We start from the raw sequence: 17,279 nt of genomic DNA, 5'->3' as shown, positions 1-17,279 counted from the left end.
TAGGTTAAGTGTCTGATCGCTTGGGTCCCACCATTCACTAAAAATATCAATGGGACCCTCTGTACCCAGTTCGAAGTCGGGCATGAGCACTGACACTTTATTCAGTCTTTATGGGACTGCCTAAGATAGTAAAGTGTTTTCTTAGTCTTATAGAGATTGAATGGAGTTCAGCTTGTATACCTGTCCACTGGTTCATTCAGATGGAGGATACAGGTACCCTGTTCTCATGATCAGTAGCAATCATCAGAGCTGTGGCTTCTAGCAAGCAGAGCACCTTTGTGCCTGCCACATGGCTAGGATTTTTTCTGTTTATTTTTCAAGGAGTTGTCCGGGGATGATTCAATATATATATATATATATATATATATATATATATATATATATATATATATGTTTTTCTATTTTTTCACCAGCCATATAATTATATATATATATATATATATATATATATATATATATATATATATATATTTATATATAATTATATGGCTGGTGAAAAAATAGAAAAACAGGGCTACTGATTTTTGCACCACCAACAACCCAAACACACTCCTAGGTAACATTTATAGTGTGGTTTCCTATAATAAGTTTTTCGTATAATAAGTTTTAATGTAAACCTACAAAAATTTAAAATAACACGGCTAATGACAACTATCTTATAAAAGTATTTTATTGAAATTTTTTTTTATTGCTTTTCAACTATAGGGTATGATGATTGATGAAGCTGACGAATTTGTTGCTGGACCTCAAAATAAAGTTAAACGTCCTGGAGAGTCCAATACTCCGGCATCCTTGAAGAGAAGGCGTAGTATGTCTCCTTTGCTGCTAAGAAGACCTCAGACCCCTCCTATCATCACCAATCATGCAGGGGGTAAGGGGGCCCCTGCAGTGCCTGGGAGCCCTGCTCCACACAACCTAATAAAGCCAATTCCCATACACAAAGGTAAGATATCAATATGCAGCTGCTACTGGTATTAGCTTGATACTGAACATAAAATAGGATAGAAAAGTTTGTCAAATGTTGAAAGTTGAAATGTAAGTGACATGATGATGTAAATAGAAAGTACAGGCATGGAGAAATCATGCAAAAGATATAGATGGAGCTCTGGGATAATGCCATGGACCACCACACTTTCATTGCAATACATTTTCAATGAACAATTCTGTATACCACAGCTAACTTTAGCGACGGCGAACTGAGTTGCTAAAATCCTGACACCTGACGTAAATGAGAGGTGTCCTTTAACAAGAATCTAATTTAGGGTTTGCTGGTACATGGCTTCCTGTACATCTGAAGGAGGTTTGTAAAAATTGCAAACATATTCTGTAGAAACATTATCATTCAGAATTATAGGGGTTATTCCCTTCTTTAAAAAAAAATTCCCAAATAAATACAGAATAGATAATAAATTAATGATTGTGTTTGTGTCTTGAGCCATGTTAGAACTATGTTCAGGGTATGAAGTCCTGTTTACAAAATAGCACCTACAGCTATAGAGCCACTGGTTGGGAGTGCTACATCACTGCTTTAGACTCTTCTACGTATGTATACAATAAATGAACACTGGATATTTTCTCTGTGCAGATGGCAATAACAGTCTAACTACAGAAGGGAATGGAGAACGGACTGATAATGGTCAGGTTGTGGAAAAACAAATGGATGGACTGTCTCCATTAAGTGTTTCTGCTGCTTTGGGTGATGAGGATATGCTGCCTAATAACTTCGACTCTGTTACTGATGAACTCAATTGCTTGAATGAAGATAACCTGGACCACAAGCCGGTTAATAACACACTTCTAAAGACTTCTCTAGATAACTATATGACTATGGAGGAATCTCTTGGGACTCGGGAATGTACATCTGCAATGACTGTGCCAAACTCACTGAAGGAAATGCAAAGTATAATCAATGGAACAAATGCAGATATTAAGATTAGAGTGATGAAAGAAGTGCGAAAGCCAGGAAGAAGTAAGTAGAAAACACATATTAACCATTTTCACCAAATTCTGAACTTAAGAGGTTGTCCAGATGTGAAATTCTGGTAAAATCTAGAAACTGGACAGTGTTCTCAAATATAAAGACCATAGTTCAAACTTCACCCCAATGTCACTATTTACTTTAGTTTCTGCCCCCATTGGAGGTTTACAATTTCATTTCCCTATGTCACACACCACACACATGCACAGGTAAAGAAAACAGGAGTTCCTTGAGAAAACACATGCAAATAAATGTAGAATATATAAACCTGCTACATGCAGATGTTTGGTCAGGTTCAAACCTAGGACCCCAGCACCACCATACTGCATATGGGACAGGAACTGCATATGCATAGGACACAATTGTGTATGTTTTGTTTTTCATTGCTTTCTTGTTACAATAGCATTGAAGTTAATGTAGACCTGCTGCTTGCTCTAGTTCCTGTGTTAATAAAGTAGAGATAAGGTGCTTAATGTGTATCATTCCATTCATGTAGCTTAAACAACAAATAGTGCATAACTAATCTAGTATAACCTAAGCCTTTAAAGGGGTGCTCCGCTAGAAAAAAATAAAATCTCTGGCGCTCTTCATTGGGGGACACCTAACTGATGGATATATGCTCTTGCCACCAGGAGGCGCTGACACTAGGAAAAAAGTCAGCTCCTCCCTGGCAGGATATAATCAGGTAATCAGTTCTAGCTAGTGTCAGCAGGAGGCAAGACGCAGGGTGCTCCGCTAGAAAAAAATTTTTTAAACAGATTTGTAAATTAATTCTATTTTAAAAATCGTAATCCTTCCAGTACTTATCAGCTGCTGTATACTACAGAGGAAGTTATTTTCTTTTAGAATTTTTTCTGTCTGACCATGGCGTTCTCTGCTGACATCTCTGTCCATGTCAGGAACTGTCTAGAGCAGGAGAGGTTTGCTATGGGGATTTGCTCCTGCTCTTGACAGTTCCTAAAATGGACAGAGGTGTCAGTAGAGAGCACTGTGGTCAGACAGAAAAGAACCACTCAACTTCCTCTGTAGCATACAGCAGCTGATAAGTAATGGAAGGATTATGATTTTTAAATAGAAGTAATTTACAAATCTGTTTAACTTTTTTGGCACCAGTTGATTAAAAAAAAAAGTTTACCAGCGGAGTACCCCTTTAAGGTGAACATGCGACAAATAGCAATTCACAAACTGCAGAAATGCAAAGCAGGTCTCTAAAAGATGTCCACAGGACTAGAGGCAAATAGTAAATGGTTTAATTGTTCTCACTGCTGTTTGACACATAAAAGATAAGCTATGGTCAAACTACAGTGAAATCTCCCTTAGCGGACACCTCCCAATAGTGGACAGTTTTTAATTCCCCGGCAGAGTCCCATTAGACTTAATGTATTTGCACCCTATGAAAAGAGGACACTCCCAATAATGGTCGTGGACACACCTGAAAAGGGACAAAACACTCCCAATAGGGGACAACCAGGCCTATGTGCCAGCCCCACCTTGTACACAGGGCTGCTGTCACGGGGTACAGCCAATACCAAAGTAAGGGGCCCAGGCCTCCACTTCACCCCCTACAGAAGCCCCAGCACATAAGTAGAAGACATAAAACAGTAGTCTCCTGCTTCTGTATGTCTGCCGACCACATCATTCACTCCCCCCTTCCCAGATTCCCCCCCTTCCCCATGCCACTCTATTTCCCCTGTGCCAAATCATCCCCCCCCTTTATTACCCCCTGTGCCACATTATTTCCTCTTCACCCCCCTGTAATTCCCCCTTTATTACCCTTTGTGCAAATATATCACCCCCTCTTTACCATCCCCTGTGCCATTTTATCCCCCTATGCCACTTCATAAAGAGGGGGTGATGAATTTACACAGAGGGTAATAAAAGGGGAATGAAATGGCACAGGAGGATCAAGGGGAAATTATGTGACACGGGGTAAGGGGAGGGGGGTAATTTGGAACAAGGCGAATAAGGTGGCATAGGGTATAAAGAGGGGATGATAAGATAGGGGTGGGATAAGGGGAGATTAAATGGCACTGGGAGATTGTAATATTGCTTTTTAGCATGTTTTAAAGGTAATTACACTCTGGAGTGAGTACAGTACAGTATTCGGTCATTTAGAAAGAATAGCGGACACTTTTTTTTTTTTTTTTTTTTTTTTTTTTTTTCCCCCCCGTGAGTGTCCGCTATTGGGAGATTCTACTGTATATGTTAGATTACTTCCACTTCAATTCTCTGCCAAAAGCTTTGAGGTCAAAAATAAACTATCTGATTGGAAGTTTTGAGTCACCAACTCATTAGATCAACAGGAGCAGGAGCTTTTAGGACCTACCAACTTATCCCATAAAAATGTTTTTATCTGTTAGATCTATCACTTCAGAAAAAAAATCATGAATGCATGCAGGAAAATTTATATGTTTTAAAATGGTCATCTTCTGACCCCTATAACTTTTTTATTTTTCTGTGTTCAGGGCGCTATGAGGGCTCATTTTTTGCGCCGTGATCAGAAGTTTTTAGCGGTATCATTTTTGTTCTGATCAGACTTTTAGATCACTTTTTATTGTATAAAAAGTGATAAAAAATGCGCTATTTTGTACTTTGGAATTTTTTTGCGCACGCCATTCAATGGCGTGTGGTTTAAAAAGCGGTATATTTTTATAATTCGGACATTTGCGCACGTGGTGATACCACATATGTTTATTTTTATTTACACTGTGTTTTTTTTATTCTTGGAAATGCCGGGTGATTCAAACTTTTATTAGGGGAAGGGATAATTGAAAGGGTTAATGTTTTTTTTAACACTTTTCTTATGCAATATTATAGCTCCTATAGGGGGCTATAACATTGCATTAACTGATCTTTTAAACTGATTGATCCATAGGAATGGATCAATCAGTGTTTTCGGCGATTGAATGCTCAAGCCTGGATCTCAGGCTTGTAGCATTCAATCGGCGATTGGATTGCAGGAAGGAAGGTAAGATACCTTCCTCCTGTGCTACAGCTGTTCGGGATGCCGCGATTATACCGCGGCGATCCCGAACAGCTCCCTGAGCTATCCGGCAACTTTTATTTTTAGCCGCGCGGCTCCGCTTTGAGCACGCGGCTAAAGGGTTAATAGCGAGCGGTACCGCGATCAGTGCCGCGCGCTATTAGAGGCGGGTCCCAGCTTCACTATGACGCCGGGCCCGCCGCGATATGTGTGACCCCGCTTTATATCGTAGGACCGGGACCCAGGACGTATCCATACGTCCTGGGTCCTTAAGGGGTTAAAGGGGTACTCCCGGTGAAAAAATAAATAAATATTCAAATCAAATGGAGCTAGAAAGTTAAACAGATTTGTGAATTACTTCTTTTAAACAATCTTAATCCTTCCAGTACTTATCAGTTGCTGTGTGCTCCACAGGAAGTTGAGTTTTTCTCTTCAGTCTGACTACAGTGCTCTCTGCTGACACCTCTGTCCATTTTAGGAACTGTCCGGAGTAGGAGAGGTTTGCTGTGGGAATTTGCTCCTACTCTGGACAGTTCCTGACATGGACAGAGGTGTCAGCAGAGAGCACTGTGGTCAGACAAAAGAACGCCACTTCCTCTGTAGTATACAGCGCCTGATAACAACTGGAAGGATTAAGAATTTTTAATAGAGGTAATTTACAAATCAGTTTAACTTTCTGCCACAAGTTGATTTGAAAAAAAATAATTCCACTGGAGTACCCTATTAAATCTTGCAGTTTTCAATCTGACCACTAGGCTCCTGTTCTGTACAGATTGTCTTGTAATGTCTGTCTTCTTAGCACAGACAGGATTACAGTGAACAGTAACACCTGTACACCAATAACACTGCATCCTCCACCATTTACAACAGAGATCAGCATCCTCCCTCCCTTAGAGTGATCTCTGAAAATCTCTCCAGTTCATCTATGTCTATGGGTCCTGCAGTAAAGCATATCTTTAAAGAACACCTGTCATCAAACTATAATTTCTAAATGAACTCAGATTCTATTGCCCTTAAAAAAATTCTAAGCTTTAAAAAGCACTGTATCATACCTTTCCTCTTACTTACAATGTGTGAGCTCCTGGCAGGATAAAGTGGTCATTCCCCAGCAGGCGTGAAGTTACTGAAGCCTGAGAGAGCTGTGCCTCTCCCTGCCCCGCATGCATTTCCTGAGTTTGGTCTCCTGCCAGGCCAGGAGAGAACAGAACAGAGCCACCTAGTGGTGTCTTTTTCAATCACATTAAAAACATATAAAGGTTGAGAATTTTAACAGCAAGTAAATACCGTATATACTCGAGTATAAGCCGACCCGAGTATAAGCCGAGACCCCTAATTTCAACCCAAAATCCCAGGAAAAGTTATTGACTCGAGTATAAGCCTAGGGTGGGAAATACATCAACCCCCCCTGTCATCATCCAGACCCGTCATTAACATCATCATCACCGCTTGTCATCATCCAGACCCTCATCATCATCACCTGTCATCATCCCCTTGTCATCATCCCACACATCCCCCCCTTCATCATCCCCTTGTCATCATCTCACACATCCCCCCTTCATCATCCCCTTGTCATCATCTCACACATCCCCCCTTCATCATCCCCTTGTCATCATCCCACACATCCCCCCTTCATCATCCCCTTGTCATCATCCCACACATCCCCCCTTCATCATCCCCTTGTCATCATCCCACACATCCCCCCTTCATCATCCCCTTGTCATCATCCCACACATCCCCCCCTTCATCATCCCCTTGTCATCATCCCACACCCCCCCTTCATCATCCCCACCCCCCTTCATCATCCCACCCCCCCCTTCATCATCCTCTTGTCATCATCCCACACCCCCCCTTCATCATCCTCTTGTCATCATCCCACACCCCCCCTTCATCATCCTCTTCTCATCATCCACCCTCAGTGGTCTTCGACATCATCCAGCCCCCTCTCACCCCCCTTTAGTTCTGTACAGTACTCACCTCCGCTCGGCGCTGGTCCGGTGCTGCAGGACTGTCCGGTGGGGAAGTCGTCCGGTGGGATAGTGGTTCCGGGCTGCTATCTTCACCGGGGGCGCCTCTTCTCCGCGCTTCCGGCCCGGAATAGAGGCGTTGCCTTGACAATGACGCAGAAGTACGTTGGCAATGAACATACCTCTGCGTCGTTGTCAAGGCAACGTGACTATTCTGGGGCCGGGCCCGAAGCGCTTAGAAGAGGCCTCCCCGGTGAAGATAGCAGCCCGGAACCACTATCCCACCGGACAGCCCTGCAGCACCGGACCAGCGCCGAGCAGAGGTGAGTACTGTACAGAACTAAAGGGGGGTGAGAGGGGGCTGGATGATGTCGAAGGCCGCAGTGGTCTTCAACCTGCGGACCTCCGGAGGTTTCAAAACTACAACTCCTCCTGGAAGACAGACACCACGTGATATCTGGCTTCACAGCCACAGGTCCCCTCCCTGTGTGAGGATCTTGCTGGTGAGAGAAGCCCAGTGAAGATTCTCAGTCACAACTCAGCACATAACGCTGCTCTTTTCCTCATGTAGATGTAATCACTGACTGCTGCCATTCAGAGCATAGCATGATTTATTGCTGGGGGAAGGATAGTTTGAAAGAAAAGACTTGTAAACAGTCAGCAGCACACACTGTACACAGCACACAGATAGTAAGAGAAATTGGCTGGCAACCATTACACAGAGCTGCACTGACTGCTGGGAGTTGTAGTCTGGGCTGCAAGCAAGGAACAAGAATATTTAGGAGACCACAGGGGACGTAGGAGCTGGCAAAATCACATGGATAACTACAGGGGACACAGAGGTATTGTGGTGGCTTTGGGACAATTTTATTTTTCATAACTTCCCTGGAGCACTCCCTTTAAACGGATAAGCAAAAAAAGAACTTGTTTCGTATCTGCCTCTAATAAGGAAAATAATCAAAGGTACATATTACCTTTTAATTCTTAGAAATGTCTGTTGCATTATGTAAAAGCCCATGTGCACCTTTACAGTCTTTTTTTTTTTTTTTTTTTTTATTGTTGACTTGTATCTAATCTAAATATTATTACTAAATATTCTTTATTAACAAATGTCCTATTTTTTTTTTTTGCTACTCTGTGATGTAACAGATTTATCTTTTCAAATTGAAAATGCTTTTCAAAGGTGTCCAAAGGCTTTAACTACTGTAGAACACAGGGGTTACTGCCACCTTGGATCTGGTGACGTGTCTTTATAAGGCCTCGTTCACATGACAGAATTTCTGTGCATGCGCTCAGACTGGCAGCAGATTTTTTTCAGTTTTGTGGATTTGGAATTTATGTGTAATTTTGTGCGCTCAACACAGATTCTGTTTGTGAATGAGAGTACCATTGACTTCAATGGGGCTCTGCTGCGGAGTTCTGCAAAAATAATTGACTTGTTCATTCTTTTTGTTGAATGTGGAATTTCTGCTGTGGAAAATCTGCCATGTGAATGAGACAGCAGAAATTTGTTTCACCACAATGTTAACTTCATGTAGCATAATTTCCAAGCTGAACTTTTTTTTGTCAGATTCTGCACCGAAATTCTGCAGTGTAAACATTTTCGGTGGCACTGCACATCTTCCTTGGTCAAACAGATGACTTTTATGTAGGTAGTCTATAAATCAGTGAAGAAATCTTTTTGCCATCACCTTTAAAAATGTCCCTCTTATTACTTAGTGTCCAACACTTTCAGCTTTAACCTTTTTACTGTTTATACAGTTAAGAAACCTCTCTCTGTGTTGGAGAGACTTGCTGCCAAATAAGCTAAAAAAAATTTCCAGCTTTGCTTCCTTTTTTATCTGTTTTAAATAATTTATTTTTTTCCTTAGTTTTGGTGATATTATCAAATAACTACCTCATTTTGGTTTGCTGATTCATTCATTGGCCTCGGTAATAGATTTTATGTGGATTCCACTTGATACTTATTTATTTGTATCATTAGATTATGAAAAAATCTTTGCCCTGCTTGAAGAAGTGCAAGGACCATCTGAAGTACAAAAAACTTTTATAGAATTTACAATCAAGGAAGCGGCACGGTAAGTGTTAGTGGATCTGTAAAGGAACACTTAATGTACAGAATACACAAACCCAAAATGTAATCCAAGTCTCTTGATACCCTACTCTGCTTTGATCTTATCCTTTGATGTGCCGTAATCAAAACACCAAGAAATAAAGAATTTTACATGTGTACCAGGAGCTCATCTATTACACCCACCACCTTTGTCACAAGCCTCAGATCTGTCTCTGGCTGAAGGCAACTGGCTGCAGCAGGAGCTCTCCCCTCACTTCTCTGCCTTCAATAGGAGACCAGGCACACCAATTACTGTTCCGCTAACAGAAATTATAGCCACTTTAGAGAAAACTGCTCAAGTGAATTGTCATGGGCAGTTATTTCAAAGAAAAATTCCAGTAGGAAATTTGTCTGGAAGCATATGTTTAAAACAAATATACAATCCATTATAGATAAGGTCTCACGTTATTGTTCTCTGGTCAGCTCTGAAGACCAGTAGCCATCTGTTCGGAAGATGGAGGTGCACCATCAATATATGTATAGTTTAACAAGATTTAAATCAATTCCCCTTTATTTTTCTTGGGATGCAGTGAAGCGTTACTTTGGAATTAACCATATTAAACCTACGTCTATATTGTGTATTTTTGCTAATCAGGTTTAAAAAGAGAGTGTTAATACAGCACTTGGAAAGATTTCTATCTGAACTGGATTCCAGCGGTGTTCCAAACATTGTGAACCATGTGAACAGCAGATAGCAGTCTGCCCAGAAGACTGAGGACCAGGGTTGAGCTTGCTGTCGCAGAAGAAAGAAAGAGGACATGGTGACCCCAACACCTTGCATCTCGGGACACTTTCTGGCCAGAGACAGAATACAAGCAACGGAGTGACAAGTTGATGTAGGCATCAGGACTTACAATGAACTGTGAGGCTTTATCTGTATGGAGGGTCCCGCCCGGTGAGCAGGCTGGAGATGGTAACCATTGGTGGCCCTCCAACAGGTGATGAATGTACTCATTTGGCAGTAATAACATCATTTTCATGCTGTAGAAAGCACTTGAGGGAGTGAGAGGCAAAACAATGCTCTAGCACAGACCATTACTTTGATCAATAGCAAGCAACTGGTGGTTGGTTATTAGCAGACTGAGAGTTGTCTAACAACTTGGGAACCAGCAGTTGTCTGACTGCGATCTTGGTAAAGATCTCTGCGTGGCGCATTCATGAGTACATGAGGTAGCTTGTCCCGTTTTCAGAATAGGCTGCCATTTGGTATTGAGGGACATTAAAGACAGCCCTGTGACTGTATACATCCTATGAGTCACTAAACAAACTACCTCAGACTCTCTTCTGTTTTGTCTGCAGACTTTAAGAAAGTGCACCTGAGACTCCCCAGGTCCCCGACTTCTTTCATCCTGTGAGCAGGACGGAGACTCGTCAGGTGGCCTTGCACTCGCTGTGCTTTGGAAGCACTAGAAAAGGAGAACTCCTTGTTTTTTTTATTTTATTATAATTTTTTTTTAACATCTACTTAATTTTAATGTTCATAAAGAAGAAATATTTTGGACAGTATTGTTATTAGCTCTGTAATTTGTGATATTTTAATTGTACATAGAAGTTTCGGTCGTGTATATAAAATTATATACATAAATATATATATATATATATATATAATAAATTTTTTTATTAAATTGTAATTGTGGTATGAAATAGTAATTGTAAGTTGCGTATGGTAAAGGTTAATTCAACATAAAGGAAGACATTTTTTTTTTTAAACTGTCAATTTTTATTACATTTTCATAAGTAACAGAACGACATCATCCAACAGAAAAAAAAGGAATGCAATCCCAAGAAGCAGTACTAAATAAATTGCTATACAGTAGAGCAACAAAATTACATTCCTTAGCATGGCTGAAGTCCTCATCCGAGCCAATGAAAGCAAAAAGTACAGTTTCAAACCTAATGCCAAATAGAAACGAAAAAAAGAGAAAACAAAGAAAAAAGGGGGGGGGGGGGGAGCGGAACATGAAGAAAGAACAAACAACACCTGACAAACAAAAAAAGGGGGGGGGGGCTACTGACAAAGGGGAGGCCACAAAAGGAAAAGGAGGGCAAAAAGGGGGAAAAGTAAGTCCGAGGCAGGAGATAGACAGCCCCCGTAGGCTCTCTGCTTTCTCTATCAATGAAACTATCCCATGGATCCCAGATAGCCAAGAACGAGGGGATGTTGTTGTTTAAGGAGGCGCTAAGATTTTCTAGGGAACGCATCTCACGGATCCGACCCAGAAGGTCCCCTCAGACAGAGGCTATGTCCGCCTCCAGCACTTTGCAATAAGGGTTTTAGCAGCGAGAACAATATGTAAGAAGAGCTTAAACAGGCTCGCTCCCAAATCGGTCGCCACTGGAGGAGAGTGATAGGAGTGTCGAGGTCCTCTTCCCAACGGCTCATATAATGATGGGAGGGGCGAGAGCCATCTGGGGGGATAATAAGTAGGAGTAGATACTGGAGAGCAGACCCCTCGTCTGAGGGCCCCTCCTACACAACCCCTCAAAACCCGTTGGGAGAGAGAAAACCAGTGAGCTCAGTCTAGTAGAGAAGTAATGACGAAGTTGTGTAGTATAGTGGGCCTCTTCAGTGGCAGGGAGGTCCCAGCGGGCAGCCAGGCGATCAAAGGATGGGAACATACGTGTACGGGGGTCCACTACATCTGCCCAACAGAAAAGACCCCAAGAACCCCATTCCCGTACCATCTCCGAGGTTAAACCAGGAGGGAAATCAGGATGATATAGAAAAGATTGGAGAGGAGTCCAAAGCGCCGAAAGCAATAGGACCACACATAGCGGGAGAACGACATCGCGCCAAGGAGAGAGCAGTCGGGAAGGGAACAGGACTGACCATAATAAAGAGTTGGGGTGGATAGGGGCTAGCCATAGCTTTTCCAACTCCATCCACTTACTGTATGCATGATGTCCAGGCTGCCATGTGGCGTAAATGCGCAGCTCAATAGTACTTGGTGACATCAGGGACACCCAACCCCCGCCACAGGACCTATCGGCTAGCATCACCGACATGGGGAGACTATGACGTCCACCATCCCATATAAATCGAAAAATCGCTGATTGGAAGGGACGCAACATGGCCAGAGGGAACTGCACTGGCAGAGTCTCGAACAAGTAAAGCAACTTAGGGAGGATAGTCCTTTTTACCGCCGCAATACGCCCAAAAAAAGAAATATACTGCAACCTCCATTTGTCCATTAGGACTCGTAGGTCACTAAAAAGGCGAGGGTAGTTAGCAGAATAGAGAGAAGAGTAGCGAGAGGAGAGCGACACACCCAGATAAGAGATAGCAGAGGGAGACCAACGAAAAGAGTAATCAGCCTGTAGGAGGGAGGCCAACAAAGGAGGAAGATTAAGCGGCATAGTTTCCAATTTAGAAAGGTTGACCTTATAGCCCGAAACAAGACCATAGGCATGCAGTTGTTTGTACAAAGAAGGCAGAGACAGGAGAGGGTTAGTGAGAGTAAGCAAGATGTCGTCAGCAAAAAGGCAGATCTTGAAGTCCCTACCGTGAAGAGACACCAGAGATGTTCGGATCCCCCCTGATCAGAGCAGCAAGGGGCTCTATGCTTAAAGCAAAAATCAGGGGGGATAACGGACACCCTTGCCTGGTACCATTACATAAGGTAAAGGTTGAGGAGGAGGCATGATGAGGTTTGAGAGAAGCCGTGGGAGAGGAGTAGAGACCCCGCAGAGCAGTGAGAAAGTTGCCAGAGATACCGAATTTTTGTAAGGTAGCAAACAAGAATGGCCAACCCAGCCTATCAAAGGCCTTCACAGCGTCCAAGCACAGGACCGAGGCCTGCTCAGACCTCCGATTAACTATATATCAATAACACCCTCCTCGTGTTATCTCCACCTTGTCGACAAGGGATAAAACCCACCTGGTCTTTATGTATAAGGGAAGGCATAAAACGGCAGAGGCGGTTAGCCAACAATTTAGAAAACAATTTCAGGTCAGAATTGAGGAGGGCAATGGGTCGATAACTAGAGCAGTCATGGGGGTCTTTCCCAGGCTTGGAAATCAAGGTAATCAAAGAGTGGAGGAAGGATTGTGGAATGCACTCCCCTCCCAAGAAAGAGTTAAACAGAGGAACCTAGCAAGGAAGAAGGACAGAGGAGAAAGTGTTATAGTAGAGGTAAGTAAAGCCATCAGGACCTGGGGAGTACCCTGCGGGGAGAGCCTTGAGCACCTCCAAGAGTTCCTCAACAGGGATCTGGGCGTTCAACAGCTCCCTGTCAGCCACCGAATGAGTCGGGAGGATACTGCCAGAGAGGAAGGAGTCAAGCATAGCAGTACGCTCCCCAGGGTCCGAGGGCAGCTGAGATGGGAGGGAATAAAGTTTAGAATAGTAATCAAAAAAGAGACAGAATCAGGATGGTGCTGAAGGGTACCAGAGGGGTCTTTCAGGGCTGATGGAGCCTGGGCAGCCGCCCAGTCCCGAAGGTGTCGAGCCAACTTAGTGTGCGCCTCATTGCCCTTCTCGTAAAAGCGTTGCTTGGCATAGAGAAGTTGGCGCTCCACTTTATGGAGCGCCAAGTTACTCAACTTGGAACGGGCCGTAACCAGACACCTCAGCACCGGTAGTGAGGGAGAGGACAGAAGGAGAGATTACAAGCGAGAGTTCAGAGCCCTAAGTTCCCGGGAGCGAGCCACAGCATTACGTTTAAGTTTAGAGCCCAGAGCGATACAGTGACCACGGACTACCGCCTTGTGGGCTTCCCACAGGTCGCCAGGGAGGAGACCGAACCCTCGTTATCTGTAAAGTAGGTAGATATGCTGGCCTGGATCGAGTCCCAGGAAGAATGGGTTTTAAGCAAAGAGTCATTGAGACGCCAATGACAGCGGCGAGTAGAGGAAGTGAAGGGAGAGAGAGAGTAAAAAAAAAGGGCTATGGTCTTACCAGGAGATAGGCTCCAAGGAAGCAGAGGAAAGCATACGGACCATAGGGAGATTACCAAAAAAGTAGTCAATACGAGAGTGAAGTTTGTGAGTATGAGAATAGAAGGTGAAAGAACGATCAGTAGGGTAGTTAATGCGCCAGATGTCATAAAGGGCAGCTGAGCGAATCAAGCGCTGAAAAAGCGTAGAGAGGCGCAACTGAGCAGAGGGGGCGGGGCACCCATCACCGAGTGGTGATCCATCGTAGGGGAGAATACTAAGTTAAAATCACCCCCCAAAAGTCACACAGAGGAGGGGAAACTATGCAGGCGAGAGAAAACCCGGTGCAAAAAGGGGATTTGGGAGGTGTTAGGGGCATAGACATTACAAAGGAGCAGCTGCTTACCCCCCAGTGTCCCAGAAATAATAACAAATCTACCAGAGGGATCAGCATAGGATGAGGTGACCTGAAGAGGGCAGGACCTAGAAATTAAAATGGCCACCCTCGCAACCTTCCTATCCGCAGAGGTGGAAACCGCCTGGGGATAGAGGTGGTGTAGGAAGAGAAAGGTGCCCGTCTTGTCAAAGTGCGTCTCCTTGAGATAGACAATATCTGCCTTCAAGGCAACCAACTCTCTAGAGCAGACACTGTTTAGTCGGGGAGTTAAGGCCTTCAACATTCAAGGAGACGCACTTAGCCATAAGAGAGTAGGTGAAAGAGGAAGTGCAATACGGCAGGGTACTCACTCAGACCGAGACAGAGATCCCACAACACTACAGGAGAAGAGTGGGACCGCAGGAGCCCCAACGACAGCCATCCGAACCTGGAGAGAAAGGGCGCAAACAAAAAAGGAGGGTTAGGAGGCGAGAAACAAGAGGTGCGCATAGTGGAAGAACGCTCCGAAGGAGAACCACTCGGGGAACAAGAGGTCCACCCAGAGGCCAGGCCAGAGCAAGCACCCTGTAACAACAACCCAGAGGGTAGCAGATAAATAGGCAAAATAAGAGAGACAATAAACAATTCCACCAATTAGCAACAGTGAGGAGGAACAACTATCAAACAGTTCAGTCATCAGTTGGTGAACCCAGTATTATAGTCCCAGGAGGGGGGTTCGGGGAGGGTCGGATCTGGAACTGCCGGACTTCGGCGAGGGTAGGGACCGACCTGCACTATGGCGCTTCCCACAGACAGGCTGCCACACTGGAGGCAGGGGGGTGGTGGAGGAGTGAGACCCCAGTCCTGAAATTGGGGGACCTGAAGGGCAAGGGTATCACAGAATTCCGGCGAGTCTGCAAAGTTTCTCAGCAGAGCATGCATCCCGACGGGCCTGGAGGGCAAACAGAGAGGACCATCTGTAAGGCACCTGGGCAGAACGCAAGGCAGTAAGGTTAGGTTGCAGCATCCTCCGTTTGCGCAACATGATCCAGAAAAGGTCCTGGTACAGTTGGATGGGAGCCCCGTCAAAATCAAAGTTCTGGAGAGAATGTGCTTTAGTCATGATCCGCTCCTTCAGTAGGAAGTCCGCAACACAACAAATGACGTCCCGAGGGGGACCATTAGAAGGGCGGGGACGGAGAGATCGGTGTGCCCGGTCCAGCTTAATCTTGTGGGATGCGGGCTCACCCAAAATCATGTTGAAGATGGCTTCCAGCGTGGCGTGTAAATCCTCAACCTGGGTAGCCTCAAGGAGGCCACGGACTCTGATATTATTACGCCTGCCTCGATTATCCAGGTCCTCTACATGAGAATGCAAGTCACCAAGGAATTTGGACTGAGCAGAGATGGTATCATGTAGCTGTGCGATGTAAGATCTGGTAGAATCATGGGCCCCCTCCAAATCCTCCACCCTGCCGGAGACATGTTGCAGATCCTCGTGGAGAGCAGAGATTTCAGCCTGAAAGGTATCCTTAACCTCAGCGATAAGAGCTCTAAAATCGTCCTTGGTAGGAATTTGAGTAAGAAGCAGGCTGAGATCAGGGGGGGGGGGGGTCAGGGTGGAAGCTGGGGCTCCAGAGCAAATGACATCAGAGTCCATTTCCGTATCCCAAGCAGGGTGGGCCGCGACGGATGGAAGGGCCCCCAGGGACCCTGAGGTGGAAGGCAGGTCCTGCACAGGTCCCATCCCTGGGAGACCCCCTGTGCGCTTAGAAGCAGACCTGGCCCTCTGTTTTTTTGGAGGAGCCAACGGAGGTAAGGAGGTGGTCGCAGGGGAGTAGCTGCTCACAGCTACAGGGGGTGAAAAAGGCCCAGGGAGTCCAGAAGTGGCAGGCCAGGCACCAGTGGTAATGGGTGAGGAGGCCTTCAAGGAGGAGCAGGGGCCAGATGGAAGGTGTCCAGGAGGAGAGGGGGCCCCAGGTATGGAAGGGGCCCTTTTTTACTAGGGCAGCCCAAGATAGCCACCCCGACCCTGAAGAGGGAGGGGTCAGGAGGCAGAGAGGTGAATCAGGAGACGGAGAGTCCTGGGTCAGCTGCAACAAGACGGGGCCAGCACTTACCCTCTGCAGGCTGCTCTGCTCAGCGGTGTCCTGGACTGCCGCAACAGGAGACAGTCCCCTCTGAATGTCGGCAGCAGCAGGGGACGGAGGGCAGGAGGCTCCGGCAGCACCCTCTGAGGTCAGCGGAGTCTTCCCTGGGAATGGGGACAGTGGAGGAGAGGAGCTCCTTGCTTCAGCCAGACCTCCGGGTAGCGCATGACCAGAGGGACGACGCGGCACCGCAGCCCCGACTGAACGGGAGGGGAGGGTGCGGACTAGGCCCAAGGAGGCAGGAGGGGAACCTGGGGCAGATGAAGGAGCCGGGCAGAGGTAGCAGGCGATGGTCTCGGAGGGAGGCACAGGATCCAGGCAGATGGGCGGGTTCCTTCTGCGGCGACGGGACCATCTCGGCATCAGGTAGGGAGCAGTAGAAAGCTAATATAGTAATATAGCGGTTAGTAGGCCTCTTGGTGCCGGAGCTCAAGAACTACGCGGCAATCTTCGTGCACGGCAACCCACGATCCCCCCCCGGAAAAATTAATATTTTTATTATGACTTTAAACCCAGATGGGTGTCAGATTGTAAACATTTTTCTTTTAAAATAGAGATGCAAATCATTAAATGTTGCAGTATCTTGTAATACCTTTTTTTATTGGACTGACAGAATTTTGTAGAGAAAAGCTTTCGGGATGCCTCCCTTTATCAAGTTCAAAGCAAATCTAAGCTCACAAGCAGAAGACACAGGTTACATCTCACAAATATGCAGGGGTTGAGACTATAGATGTGGAGAATTCACACAAAAATGGGCCATAAATTGTCCTGCTATAGGAACATATTTTTTTTTTATAGTAACCCTTCAGAGACATGTCAAAAGTTTTAATCCGTTTGGG

At 45.0% G+C, this 17,279-nt stretch overlaps 1 protein-coding gene across 6 annotated transcripts in view; it reads left to right on the top strand.

Annotated features, from left to right (window-relative positions):
* LOC130291176 (integrator complex subunit 6-like) overlaps positions 1–10,595 on the top strand; it is an 84,482-nt gene extending 73,887 nt beyond the window's left edge. For 3 of the 6 annotated variants that reach the window (XM_056539669.1, XM_056539668.1, XM_056539670.1), the window contains 4 exons: positions 706–943; positions 1,586–1,969; positions 8,910–9,003; positions 9,634–10,595. In XM_056539669.1, coding sequence (XP_056395644.1) covers positions 706–943; positions 1,586–1,969; positions 8,910–9,003; positions 9,634–9,733 — 816 coding nt within the window. In that variant the 3' untranslated portion in view covers positions 9,734–10,595. The remainder of the gene's footprint in view (positions 1–705; positions 944–1,585; positions 1,970–8,909; positions 9,004–9,633) is intronic. The other 3 variants (XR_008847812.1, XR_008847811.1, XM_056539671.1) reach the window with 3 other exon arrangements.
* The last annotated feature ends 6,684 nt before the right edge of the window (positions 10,596–17,279 follow it).

This window comes from Hyla sarda, chromosome 9 (assembly GCF_029499605.1).
Source record: "Hyla sarda isolate aHylSar1 chromosome 9, aHylSar1.hap1, whole genome shotgun sequence".
NCBI classification, from domain to species: Eukaryota; Metazoa; Chordata; class Amphibia; order Anura; family Hylidae; genus Hyla; species Hyla sarda.
This window is presented reverse-complemented; position numbering and strand designations above follow the sequence as displayed.